General features: G+C 39.9%; 1 protein-coding gene across 4 annotated transcripts in view; it reads right to left on the reverse strand.

Annotated features, from left to right (window-relative positions):
• Positions 1–15,354, reverse strand: part of mta1 (metastasis associated 1) — a 77,287-nt gene that overhangs the window by 42,383 nt on the left and 19,550 nt on the right. For all 4 annotated transcript variants that reach the window (XM_049596520.1, XM_049596519.1, XM_049596518.1 and 1 more), the window contains exon 3: positions 8,071–8,164. In XM_049596520.1, coding sequence (XP_049452477.1) covers positions 8,071–8,164 — 94 coding nt within the window. The remainder of the gene's footprint in view (positions 1–8,070; positions 8,165–15,354) is intronic.

The following is a 15,354-nucleotide window of genomic DNA, read 5'->3' on the forward strand; positions in this document are numbered from 1 at the left end:
ACACTGACTATAGATAAGTACCTCAAACAGCCCCACTTAAAAAAATCCAAACTATCCCTTTAAGTACCCAGAGTCACATTTCTTAAATGTCATGCAAACAGGAAACCAAAAGTCTGTAACTGGAGTGAGGTGGTAGGCAGTGTACGTGAATGCAAACATGAGTTTAACAGTAAACAGATTGCTGTGCATGTAAGCGTGCTCTCTGATTTCCTGACTGAACCTAATATCTCTCAGTAAGCCAGTTACTGGAGTGCATACATCTGAAAGCTGGTAATTCTGGTCACCTGGTCATTAAAACAAAAGTTTAGTTCAAAAGCAGAAAGATAAACACATCCCCAAAACTATGTAGCTGCATATGACACAAAAATTCTGTAGCCAGCAAGAATATTTTTAGCTGCATTTCTCTTTGTTTGCAAACAAGGTATTTTTAGCATAATTTCCTTCTTTCTAACCAGACAAATAGAGCAAGTAATTACATTTTTATAATATTAAAACAAATAAGACTAATAAGCTGCAACAACAACATAAAACCTCCATGTGCACCTCAGAAACTGTGCGGACACAGGCGAGGATGCTGCCTTCATTTAGGAATCATTACAGCTGATAAGGACACAGTCCATAAAGCTCTGCAGCTGCGGATGCAAATGAGAAATTCATCCTCTCACTGTAAGATGTGGATTCATTACAACATATCATCATCTCATGTCGTATACAGAGTGGATGTGGAGATCAAGTGGGACAGCAACTACAACTGGTGAATGGATTCACTTAGTAATAAAAGCATCCAGGAAAAAAGAGGTGACAAAGCCCCAGCAAAAAGAAACCAGTGGCTATAATATCCTGCACTTATCCCACAACCAGCCTGACTTCACTGGTTCCACTCCTGTGCATCACTTCACTGGCAGCATCGTTGTCTATTGTTTATGGGAGCTAGGAGCCACATCTCAAAAATAGAAAAAGGTTTTGAGTCATGGCAAAATTCAAACGTCTGAAGGGAGGGGCCAGGGAGGTAAAATGCCAAGTCCGCCACAGAAGCTGACCACTCAGGAGGCTGCTCGGCTCACAGGGGAGGGGCTAATGCCGGAGTCGGAGGCCCCATTGAGGGAGTGCTCTGAATCTCTGCAAGCAAAATATTTGATCAATGACTCACAGCAGACACACATAAAGACACACGGGCTCAAACGCCATTCTCCACTGATCCATAACTGAATTAAATGTACCCCTTTCAGCGGCTCCTGTGACAGCGCCCAGAGCAAAAAACTCAAGTGCATCATGCATATATAAGAAAGACACCAGCGCACACACACACACAGGGGCATGCATACACACACGCACACATACAGTGAGGCTGCAGCTACAGAAACGCAGACAGGATACAGCCCACACCCATGCGGTGCACAGCCATTCCTGCCATGCATTTTTTACATATTGCAAATGTCTGGAAGCCCCTTCACCAAACTGCAGCTGGCAGAGCACAGCCAAAAACCGAGAGGCCTGTATAGAAAGAGCCTATAGAAACATTGCTCCACTACTGCTACGTCTCATCAGTGTGTTAATTACATCAGATGATGCTGGGTTTGTTTTATCCGCATGAATTTAACCAAAAATGCAATAAAACCAGTGGTAGAGGCTAAAAAACATTGATTTTAAGTTAAATATTCATGTTTATTTGACATTCAACATGAAACAATAAAAAAACCCATACACCTAAAATATAAAAAATGTTTTCTATTGAAATCTCAAGCTGAATAAACAAAAACCCTGCAAAAAAAAAAAAAAAAAAAAAAAAAGTGCTGCGCAGATAAAGCAGCATATGTATGAACAAACGCAGCTCAAAAATAATCACAGACTTTCTTAAAAGGTACACACACACACACACACACACACACACACACACACACACACACACACACACACACACACACACACACACAGATGCTGTGTGGTCCAGCAGAACAAACAATCCCCCTCCTACCATGGATACACACCCGAGGCCACACACTTACACAACACACGTGCACTCGCTTTCTCTTTCAGCCTCTTTCAAATAGGACACTTGGTAAGCTTTCTCTCTCTCTCATGGGCACACACACACACACACACACACACACACACACACACACACACACACATACACTCTTTAACACCCCCAGAGCCAACACTTAGCCTGCCACACCCAGTCAAAGTCTAGTGGTTGGTGTTGCTAGTCTGAAGTACAGGATGACAGTGTTTCTACGGTTAGTATGACAACAACACTACTGGTATGTGAATGGTGCAGTGAGTTCAATCAAACTGTGCCGTTAAATCATCTCTTCTCTGCTGCACATGTTCTGGACATGCCAAATATTTAACACATTTTGGCAAACCATCTCTGAAACCATCTCTTCTCGGCACAGAGCTTTTACTTTGAAGTGCTGTTTCCTGCTGTAGAGTGAGTGACGAACGGACAGCCACTTGACAGAGACAGCAGACTACCTCGACAACATGGCCAAACGCAAGTATGACGTTCAATATATTAAACTGGACCTTGAACTAATTACTGAGGAGAATCTGGACCTGTAGCTGGACCAGTTGGGAACCACTGGTCAAGACATTACCCAGAGGAGCTGTAGGTGAGAACGCTAATGTCCGAATCAGTTGGATCAAACATTAAAAGGACTTTAACCTGTCAGCTACCTAGTATAAAGTCTGTTTAATGTTCAGTGGAGCCCATGTGTGAACAGAGCAAGTATCTTTGGAGAATTCACAGCAAGCGAGTGGGTGTATTGATGATGGTCCTATCATGCAGCTCACATGAAACCAGTAGAAAACAAAAATCTGGAGTTGAAGAAGAAGGGAAGACGGCAAAAAAATGTCTGACAAGAGAGAGAATGAGATTCAGTAACTTCTGTTGGTAAGGGTCGAAGCCAAAATCATCCAACAAATTCAAGCAAATGGAAGAAACTCTGTTGTCTGCATCACATCCTACCTCTTCCGTGCTCCACCCCTGACCTAAACTTCACCTATCTCAGTAGGTGAAATGCTTCTGACCTGGACACTCTCCTGTTGTGTGCTGCATGTATGACAGGGAAGCTCTCGACAATGTCTGGACCTGATTCTGCAGACACTGTCCAGAGTTCATATGAAAAAATGGCATAACATAAAATCATTGGATCAGGGGAAGTCGAGCAGCATCTTAAACTGGAGGAGATTAGATAAACTGTCAGAGGGTGCACTTGGAAACGTACTATTTAGCAGCCTTTCCTTTTTCTAACTCCTGTTGAGGATATAAAAGCTGACAGCATGACAATAAAACCAATTTTTCTGTCATTTCAGTTTATAAGTGTAATTCATTTTTCTTTCTATGTCTGGTACGGGGAGGGGGGGAGGGGTTAATGTAAATGTATTTAAGTCAGAGTGGGAGGCTACATTCAGACTGCCTGCAAATCAGATTTGTTTGTTAAATCAGATCTTTAAGACTGACTGTCCACACTGTCATTAGCAAGTTAGCGAATCAGACTTACGTATCCTGACATCACCAACCTATCTGTTTAGGTTGCTGTGGTAACAACATAGACTTCAGTAACTACACAGGGACTTTATTTCAGCGTCTGTCCACAGACAGTTGTTTCTCATGTTGTATTCTTTAACACTCTGCTAGCAGCATGGATTCTGCTAAGCATTTCTGACACTCTGGATGTGACATCACCATCGTGTCATATTTCAAGTGAAACAGAAGACACTTTGAAATCTGATTTGAGAGGCCGGACTGAAACGCATCTGTAGAGAGCCGATTGGAATCACATTTCAAACCACCTCCAAATTTCATTTTATGTGTTTTGTTGCTGTCCAGAGTTTCGAAGATCAATCTGGATATGCCAAAAAAATGGATATAGGCTGGCAGTCTGAACAAGGCCCATGATGCAAGAGTGTGCGCACACACCGGACACCAAAAAGAGTGTCTTTTTAGCCAACACACTTGAGCCACAACCTGTCATCTCAGCCCAGAAGTGAAATGTACACAGTCTAATCAGCTACTTCACTGTGTTCCCATATCAATATCATTTTACATGACAGCCTTGACTTTTTTATTTTGTACCTCTGGTCTCTTAGAACTCACGGCCTAACGACATACAAAAGTCACTGCATTGTACAGTATATTCTTTCTGGATCATGTGGCCAGTAAAGTAATGCAGAGTTTCTCTTTTTCATTTTGTACACAACTATTCGGTCCCCTTTTTGTGTCAACGACTAACACCATAAAGACAAGAGACTGTCCCACAGCGAGCGCCATTATCCTCATTTGTAAGATTCATCGCGTCTCGCCCTTCCCTATGCAGGCATGTCTATTCTCCACCTAAGTGTGCCCATTCAGAACAGCTATAAACACTTTTGCCATTAGACGTGGTGAGACAAGACTTCGTATAAACTACTTTATGTAAAGCATAACCTGGCCTAATAAACACATGATTTCAGTGTTAGCATGTAAGTCTACAAAAGGTAATTTTACGTTTCATCAGATATGAACAGAACCGCCTAAATACACAATCAAAGCTTCTACTGCATAAGAATCCCCCTTAACAATCTAAATAACACCTAAATACATACAGGATCATACAGGATTTTCAGTCTTATATGTTCACACATGAGGGTGAAAATCATGGAGCATCACAGCAGACTCAGACTGGATTCACTCTTCAATCTTTGCTCTCCTCTTACTTCCTAACATTGCAAGATAGTTTATTTTTTAAATGTGGCTGGTAAGGATGACCAACTGAACAATTACAGCCAAAACCTGCCAGCATGTGGGTGGCTGGTGATGGTATTTTCCCTCTAAGATTATACTGAAGATGGATAACCATCAGTTATCAAAGAGAACAGATGCTGCACACAGTCAGGTCTATTTCAAATGACAGCTGTAGGTTTTATAAATCCAGTTCAATGCATTTACATTTTACGATTTATATCCTCTTCGCTTCTGCAACAAGGTAGGCTTGTAAACAAACCACCAAACAAACCATCATAACATGTTAGGTACAAATATGTCATGTAAAAATTAAAATTAAAAAATCTTGCAGCGGGGATAAATCCTTCATTCCCCCTCTACTTCTTTCCTCTTTGAATTCAGGGACTCTGAAGCGGTGCCTTGAAGGCATCATTACCCACTGACCACTGGGGAGGTGACCCGTACATTCAGGAATGACTGTGGCCTTTAAGAGACACACTTCTGTTACAGGCGACATCTTCTACACTCTGTTCTACCGCTAACCATCTTAAAAGGGACAGTTCACCCCAAAATCAAAAATACATATTTTCTCTCTTACCTGTAGTGCTGTTTATCAGTCTGGTTCGTTTCGGTGTGAGTTGCTGAGTGTTGGAGATATCAGCCATAAACATGTCTTCCTTCTCTCGAATATAATGAAACTAAATGGCTCTCGGCTTGTGGTGCTCAAAGTGCCAGAAAAATACATTTGAAAAACTCAACAGCAATGTCCACTCAAGATAATCCACAGACCTTGTTATGAGCAGTTTAATGTAGGAACTATTTTTTTTCTACCGAACTACACCCACCAACTGTATCACCTCACAGAAGGAAACACGCATCTACTCATGGACGAGAGGCTCGTGCTTGTGACAGCGCAAGATATACCCATTAATGGCGCCCTCCTCAGCTGAGCTGTAACATAAGCTATTAGTCTGAATATTATTGCTGTTCAGGGTGACAGTGAGGTTCAAGTATTATAGTTAACAAGCCAAGTTAGAGCAAGATGAAGATGTAGTTTATTAATCCCTGAGGGGAAACATTTTTTTTTTTTTACTCAGTAGGTGAACTGGCACCTCTCCATCTACCAGTCCACATTCCATATTTGGTCTGGACGGTTTGGACCGGCAACCCTAAGCTTCCCAACCCAAGACTGAGCTACTGCTGCCCGAAGTCCGACAGATCAGACATATGTAACAACAGCTTTTGCTGACACTAGTTAAATAAATGCCAGAGACTGTATACTAAGGTCCTGAGTAGGGTTGTCAAAAGTATCAATACTCAGAAAAGTATCGATACTCAAACGCTGTATCCAGATACAATACTAATTTACAAAAGTATCGATACTAACAGTGCACGCCACCTCACCTGTCGCGTGCACCCGACAGGTCCGACGGACACGTGCTGTGCAGGCAGCATCTGGCAGGCACAGAGCCCTCGCTGCAACCCGGCTTGTTGTCGTCGCTGTGCATGCATGCACACATTTCTTTTGCTGTAATATGGCCAGCGCAGCTGCAGGAGGATCAGAGCAGCCAGTTTTGGTCAAAAATGATAAAGAAAAAAGCGCTCTTTGGAAATATTTAGTGAAGTGAACACAGCACGCTGCAGACGGCACTAGCAGCTGAGCAGCTGGTGTCGCCAGCATCAAACTAAAATATAACTTCTAATGTTAATGTGGGAGCTAAGCAGAAAACTTTATCAGTCATGCCCGTCTGTAACATTAATAGATAATATTAGTTTAACAGGACAACACAATTATGTGTGTCTGAAAAGTTATGTTAACTGTAAAGTCACAGATTGAAGCTGAAAAAACGTTTGGTTTCTCCCGTAACCCCTGGTTCTCTGATCACATAGTGAGGTAGAAACAGGAGCATCCTGAGCCTGAACTACCGACTCTATTTGATCAGTAATGAAAATATGGTGCCAATTCACCAGAAGCACAGAAAATAAACGGGGCTGTAGATAAATACATTTGTATGGACAGATCTTGTTGGTGGTTGTTATTTATTTTGGGGGGATTTTTTTGTTTTTATCATTGATGTTACTGTTCTGATCTTTATTTAAAAAATGACATGCCTCTTAATTTTTTGCTGCTGTATCGAAAATGGTATCGAGTATTGAATATTTTCCTGGGTATCGATATCGAAATTTTAGTATCGTGACAACCCTAGTCCTGAGTGCTGTAAATTCATCACTTCTATGCAAAAGCCTGAAGATAATGTTATCTCTGAGCCTGAACAGCCAAAGCCCTCTGAGCAGCTGCCTCCGTCTCACCCTTGGTCTGGGTCCGCAGCTGCCTATGCCGAAGAGCAATATGAAAGCAAGAAGCGCTGACTCTGCATTTAAAACTAAGGACTGAAACTTCCCTAGGACTAGCCTGTACTGCACACTAGCTGACAAAAACAGAAGAAGTAGAAAAAGACTGCTTGACTTGAAGAATCACAGGCTGAGGGGTCTCCGACTGATTGTTCAAATCTTCAACTTTTAGGGGGAAGCCCTAATTATTGCCATTTGTTATTCACAAGCACAAGCCTCTTGACCATGAGTAGATGCACCCTGGCTGATGCCATCTAGTTCCATTATATTGGAGAGAAGGCAGACATCTCTACAGCCAATATCTCCAACACATGGCAACTCACACCAAAACTACCTAGACTGATAAACAGCACTACAGGTAAGAAGAAAAATATGGGGTTTAACTGTTCCTTTACACTGACCATCTCAGTTCATCTGGGCGTCTGTGTTTCCCCATTCTGTCTTTGCTCATGTTTTAATGTCTTTCTCTCTGAAAAACACTCTGGTACCTATAACATTAAAAAAGCTGCTTGAGGTAAAGCCCAGTCCAAGTCTGCCAGCTGTTCCAGATAATACTGCAGTATATGCTCTGGAGAACAGCACCACATTCAAGTACACGCTACACACCCACGCTTAAGAGCACATATGCGCACACACACACATATACACAGGTGTCGTCATATTGATACACCCAACAGATCGAATGCTGTCTGCAATCAGGCCTGTCAGAGGAGGGGCTGCTGCAGTCTGGACTGTTTCTCTCAGCTCGGTAACAGTGCTCAATTCAATTTTGTATCGCCCCTGTCGTGCAAACACACCTCACAATCCAGCCAAATAACAAACACAGTTGTATTTTCCAGCTCAGGGAAATCTTGTTCAGTTTGACTGAAGGCTTCATAACTTTGCAGTGGAAAATAACTGAAGAGGGGTTGCCCAAAAACAACTGTTTTAAATCCTGGTTGGCATGATTTTTCTTCTTTCTTTCTTTCTTTTTTTTTTGGATGCTTGGCCGGGGTTTTCAGTCGGTCACTCACTTGCATGTTTGTCTGCCAGGGCGATGAGTGTGCTGGAGATGTCCCTGCGCCGGTAAAAACACACCACTTTGGCCTCCACGTTCCCATTGGCTGTCTGCAAACCAAGAGACAATCGGCGTTACCACGGCAACAAGTGGTGCCGCACACAGAGCACCCACACACACACACACACACACACACATTAAATAAAAAAAAAAAAAAAAAAACCCAATAGATGAAGCTAGTTCTTAACTATGGCAGAAAACACAGTGTGAGCAATTCTCCAAAATCACAATAAGTGTTGCAGTTATCAGGACAGCGTGGTGTGTTGGGGGTTGTCTGTGCAGCACTGAGATCTGTTTCTGCCTTATAATACTACACTGGTATGCTGATATGAAATGTGTTTTTAAATTAGGACCTGCATGACGATGTTTTATTGAAAGATAACTGAAAAAAGAAACTGAGTAAAAGCAAAAAGACTCATCTACAAATACATCTGTTGCTTTCTGCTTCCTGTACATAACATAAAAAGGAATAATAGAGTATAAATTACAGTATTGATAAACTGTGAGTCTCTGAAGTGTTACATATCATATTTGTATCTTGTTATAGGCCGAGCATATTGGATTTAGGATCTCTCTCGTGAATCCTTCCAGTGAAATGTAATGTGAGAGGAAGATGGATGGAGAGATGGATGCACGAAAAAGCAAACACGGTCAACATGTCATATTTTTCTGCATTCTGCACACTTTCCACTTTTCCCAATCAGAAAATAATTAAAATCCAATTTCGCACATTTCCGTGTTTGACAAACACCGCAGCAACAAGAAAAACATAATTTCCTCAGTTATGATTTTTCTGATAGTAAACTGAAGCACTTTTCTCTTTATAAATGAAGTTTTTTAATGAAACATAGAAGTGATTTTTTTGGTCTAGATTCTGCTCTTTGGTTGCACGACACATATGGACGTTCTTAGCTGAGTAGATGCAACTGTAGTAAGGCTGCGTGATTATGACCGAAATGACGATCATGGTGATCTTGATCAATAATTAGAGTATGAGTGGTCCTTATTCACAGTGCATCTCCTGGAAACACCTTATAAAATAAATACTTTTTACCCAAAACTAAATCAGCACAGTCCTACTTTCACTTTTTATGCTGTGCTACATTCCTGCTAATTAATAAATCTTTGCATTGAGCATCTCCAAGAAGCAAAATATATGTAAGAGTATTTATTGGATACACATCTTGCATTTATTACTTTAGTGGATGAATTCAGTTACAGCTCTATAGTGCTGGAAAGTCAATAACATTAATCATCTTGTTACAGTGCAATGTTCTGCTGAGAAACGTTTGGTCCTAGCATTCATGTGGATGCTACTTGACGTGCTCCACCCACCGAATACCACTGCAGACCAAGTACCCCCCCCCCCCCCATGACAATAGCACTTGTCGATGGCAGTGGCCCCCCAGCAAGACAATGCACCATGCCACACCACAAATACTGCTCAGGCATGACCCGAGAAATGGGACAAAGAGCTCAAGGTGTTGACCTGGCCTCCAAATACCCTAGATCCCAATCTGATCGAACATTTGAGGGGCGTGCTGGTACCCTAGAGGTACCCCCGATCCACGATGGGTCCTTCTTGGACCGGACTTGGCTCTGACCTGTCAAGGCATGGACACAGGATCTCTGGAGGGTGTCCTTTGGTGCCTGGCATTGGGGCATTACAATCAGATCTTTTGAGTCCTGTGGGTTGCGAGGTGGGGTGACAGCACATCCCACAGATGTTTGATCAGACTGGGATACAGGGATTTTGGCGACCAGGTTGACACCTTGAGCTCGGGTCACGTTCCTCAGGTCATTGCTGAGCAGTATTTGTGGTATGGTATGTCAGAACCAAAGGTTTCGCAACACAACATTGCATTCACCTGCATTCACTTGTTAATCAGGCTTGGGTGACACCCCTATCAAGCTTATGAAATGCTTTGCTTGACTCCTCCCCACCCTTTTGCACCATGATGAAGATGTTAGGGTCGAAACCAGTCGGTGTTTTAATGTGAGCAGCCATGTTTTTGGAATAAAGGCTTTTTTAACTTCAAATGCATTTGTTCCTGCTCCACGTATGAGAGCCATACGTGTCTTCAAGTTGAGTCTCATATGATAAAGCAAGTCCTCGAGCACACTACTACCTCGTTCTCCAAAGTTAGCTGTCTGTCTTTGACGGCCCAGACACCAGTCTCATGCACTCTAAATCCACAATACTTCCAAACACAGTTGATGATGCATATAGGCGGGACTAGCTCTTCGCCTTCTGCTCCAGGCATTTGATTTTTGTTTTGCCCATCTGCTCTTTGTTGTATATTACTCTTCTGAACTGCAGATGCAACACATAGGAAAGTTTTTCACAGGCTGCTGCTGCAGACAGCTACCCTGGCTGTTGGTTTAGGAAGTGCTCAATTTGATATGCAGCATTCTATGTGGGTGGGGCATGCATTTTTAAAGTCAGTATTGCAGTAGAACATGTTCATTTAGTTGTGGGAAGTGAAAAATCATGATCAAGATTAATATACGATTAACTGCGGACTACAGGCCAAGTAAAGCAGGATGATACGGAGGAGGATAATAACAAACAGACTAACTAAAAAGGTAGACAGATTTACAGTCAGCACGACAACTTAAGTCTGGGTTTCAGAAGAAAAAGCAAATCTATGATCATACGGATGCATCAAGATACAATTTAAACATGTGACAGCCAAGCAATTTAAATCTTCGTAAAGCACTACAGTGTCTCGGCTGATGTGATTACATGTTCAGTAAGTTAATGTCATTATGACACTGACAAAGTACAGCATAATTACAGGTATGATTCCCTTCTGCATTTCCATTATAAATTCATAAATATTTATATGTGCATGCCGGTAAAAACTGTAAATATAACTTTAGGCTAATTAAAGAAAAAAAATAACAGAAGACGATTAGAGAGGAAGTGCAGAGGTGCAGGCAGGCAGATGAAGTGTGTGTGTAAGAAACAAAGAGAAGGTAACAACATATCTGGTGTGATCACAGGGATCCATCAAGGTGTTGTTTAAACAGTTGAGCAGTAAAGTTAATGAATGTGTTACCAACATTTCCCTGGCTGATTTAACAATTTAATGTCACACTTTTTGCATGATTAGGTGATCTGTAAATTGTCGGAAAAATTATCAGACTATTCTGATAACCTATTAACTGTTTAAGTCAGTTCTTTTCAGCAAAAATTATAAACATTTTCTTGTTCCACCTTCTCCGTTGTGAGGATTTTCTGGTTTTCTCCATCTGTTATTTGATAATAAACTTAATATCCTTAGTCTTTAAGAGTTGGTCGGACAAAAACAAGTAATCTGACACATTATCTTCACACTGACCATCCTGAAGAAGGCCAACAGGATAATTAGAGACCCCCATCACCCCAAGTCACAAACTGTTCTGCCTGCTGCCGTCTGGCAGACACTACCGCAGCATCCGGTCCTGCACCACTGGGCTCAGAGACAGCTTCATCCTGCAGGACACATAACTTGAACTCCTGACTTCATCACAATGCCACTTCACCATTAGACCATCACTTCACCTTTATATACTATACTTAGTGTTTTACAAACTATTTACACCACCATGTTTATATTTATTACTCTCATTAGGCACATTCCTGTTTATATTCAGTTTATTAATTTGCAACACTGTTTATGACTGTATTTATATCTTATCTGTGTCTATATTTCAGCTCTATATTCTAACATGCTCTATTTTATGTCTTACATCCAGATTTTTGTTTTCACTTGTGTGATTTTCTTTTGTATAAATATTTAATGAGCAATGTTGGAGGGATCCTGACGCCGAAGATTTTCATTACCAACAACCAGTGGTGGAGGAAGTATTCAGATCATTTACTGAAGTAAAAGTACTAATACAACACTGTAAAAATACTGAATCCTACATTAAAACTGTTACTTAGGTAAAACTATGTAAGTACAATCAGGAAAATGTATTGAAGTATTGGAAAATAAAGGTTCTTATACATTTTTACGTGTACAGAAAATGTTTTACTTATACAGAAAATGTTTAATCAATTTAATAAAACAAAAATAATTCAAATAATTCAAAGAAAAGGCACCAAATCTTCACAATTGAGAAGCTGGAACAATGAAATTATTTTTGCATGAAAACTAGCAATTATCAAAAATACTAAATTAACTAATCTATTAATATCAAAATAATTAAATAAAAATAATTAATATTAAATCAAATCAATTATCAAAATAGTTTGTAATAAGTAAAACTTAGTAATAATTATATATGACTTAAGTACAACTAATTGTTTTAGCTGCACAGCTGTTTTCGTCTCGTCTGTGTGCAAAAATCTGAATTAGTAAAGTTATCAAATAATTGCAGTGGAGTAAAAAGTACATTATTCCTCTCTGAAGTGTCATGAAGTTAAAGTAGAACGCAGCATGAGATTAAAATACGTAAATACTTAAAAATAACTTAAATTTGTTCTTAAGTACAGTAATCGATTAAATGTATTTAGTTACATTCCACTGCTGCCAGCCACTGCTTCTCTGTAATTTCTGCAAATATGGTGGGAACAAATAAATAATAATAATTATCTTCTTCCACTTTATGGACCAAAGGAAATAATCAATGATTAAAGTAATTGCAGCCCTGGATTTTTTAATTAATTTTTAAAATAAAATCCTTTGTGCGTATTTTTGTTGGTTTAAAAATCGGACATTTTTTTGCTCTGAGAAAAACAGACACACATTCCTAATTTCATGTGTTTCTGAACAGTTTTGAGCAGCTGGCGGTTGTCAGGAGACTTTTCCCCGCACTGTTGTATACTTTCTAAGCATGTATCTGAAACCTTATGGAAGAGAAAGCCAGAGATCCCTGAGGAGCAGAGAGACTGACAGTGACAGGCAGAATAGAGGGCTCACTCTGAGCTCTGTGTCAATCACATTAAACAGCCTCCATATTATCCAGCGCAGGCCTGGGACAGGGGACAGACAGTGGGCACCTGTAACTAGTCCGCAGAGACAGGCCTCTTTTTCTGCTTCTTTGGCTGAACAATGTGAGAGATGGCCGGCTGGGATTTACCAGACAGCATCCGAAACAGCATTATCATCAATATAACACTGTTTTTACTGCAGTGACGATGTGCACTGTTTGAAACCACATGCTTCCTCTATTTAAAATGGCGTGTTGCAGTTTTAAAGCCCACAATAATAACTAATATTATGACTTGAGCATTCATGGTGCCAGTGTCCCACAAATAACCCACTTTTCATATACCAGGGTGTCTACAGGTATCAGTTACTTCAATTTAATGCTTTTTAAGATGTTTTTAAGATAATTTTTTAACCACATTTAAGAATAATTTGGACAGATCATAATTTTCTATTCAAGCATTGCGGGTATTTATAAAAGTCATATGTCATATATATGTATATATAAGCAGAGGCAAGTCTTATATAGGAGTACGGTTATTAGATTGAGTTAGGTTCATCTACATTTTGCCAACAGGTAAGTGCAAGTATTAAGTAAAGAGACATCATGAGGTTCAGTGGTCGGCTTAAAGATTTGTAACATTAGAAATGTTAACACACAGAAGCGCCTTATAAGATGTTTGTGGCAATTAAGACCTTACAGACTTCACAAATTTACGACTATTTACTAACTTTTAAGGCCATTTAAGGACCTTTAAGGACCTGCGGACACACTATATAATAATCAAAATTTTCATTTTAACCATTAATTAAAAGGCTGTTACTGAACTAGAGCTGCAACTAATGACTGTTTTCAGTGTCAATTAATGAGCTGATTATTTTCCTCATTATTCCACAAATCATTGGGTCAAAATGTCAGTGAATACTTTAAGAAATGAGTCTTACAATTTAAAATATGACCAAGTTGGCATCTTAAACATGCTTGTTTCCTCAGACCAACTGTCTAAAAACTAGTGATGTCCTGTTAACTGTCATATACGATTAAAAAAAAATATACAAATCCTCACATTTCAGAAGCTGAAACACAGAAATGTTTGGTATTTTTGCTTAAAAAATTATTAAAGGATGAATCAATTATCAACGCAGTTGCTTGCATAACCGTGATCAACATATTGATTAATCATTTCAGGTCTATATAAGACTAAATTTTATTTGTATAGCACTTTTTTTTTTATCTAAAAAAGGTTACAAAGTGCTTCACAAAGTCCATGAAAATTAACAGGGAAAGCTTTCCTATAAAAATATATTCTAAGCAATGATTTTCAAACAGGTAATGCCCTAGCGAGCCTAATCTCCTCAGGCAGAGAATTCCAGAGCTCCAGGGCCTTGATAGTAAAAGTCCTGTCACCTTTAGTTACCAGCCTTGATCTAGAGATGACTAGTGAGGGTAGGCTTGAGGATCTCAGGTCGCGAACTTGGAGCATAGGTAGTCCGAAGCTCAGCTATATAACTGGGCTAAACCCAGTTGAGCTTTAAAAGTTATTAAAGAATCTTAAAATATTAAACATTCAAAAAACACCATTTTCATTTTAACCAAAAGATTCAATTCCTATTATAATATTTTTTAAAGGAGTGTTGTAACTTGACACATGTACAGATCCTGAGCATCATAACACTTAAAACAACTGGAGACGACTGAGAGTTTTAGGCAGTATTGATATGTTTCTTTACCAATCCAATAAAAAGTGCCTTTTTTATTTAACAGGTCAGGGTGTATAGCATAACGAAGTCTCCTATTATCACAAAATTTATCACAAAATTGAGCTTTATGAGAATTCAAACGGGCATTTTACTTTTGTACTTTGTACCATGTTGGAAACACCTGAGCAAAAACAAAGCACTGGAATCTTACCTACTTTTTTACCAGTGGCTTGATTAACGAAACAAAAAAGGCATGTTATCTCTAGATTAAACATTTTCTTTATGGCATTTTTTGCCTTTAATTGATAGGACAGTTGTTTTACCGTGAAGGGGGGAGAGACAGGGGGGAATGACATGCAGCAAAAGGCCATAGGTTAGAACTGAACTGAACCTGAACCGGCAGGGACAAGGCCTTTGTACATGGGGCACCCACTCTACCAGATGAACTAACAGGTACCCCACTGACTGCACTCTATGTGGTAACGCTGTATTTCCACAAAAGTGTTTTTTCCGGAGGCCAATGTGAATTCTTTGCAATGGGAGCACAGCATTTCTATTTACCTGTTTTTATGCACATTTTCAAGAAACAATCTATAAAAATTGAGAAAGAAAAAATGTTT

Source organism: Epinephelus fuscoguttatus, linkage group LG14, assembly GCF_011397635.1.
Source record: "Epinephelus fuscoguttatus linkage group LG14, E.fuscoguttatus.final_Chr_v1".
NCBI lineage: Eukaryota > Metazoa > Chordata > Actinopteri > Perciformes > Serranidae > Epinephelus > Epinephelus fuscoguttatus.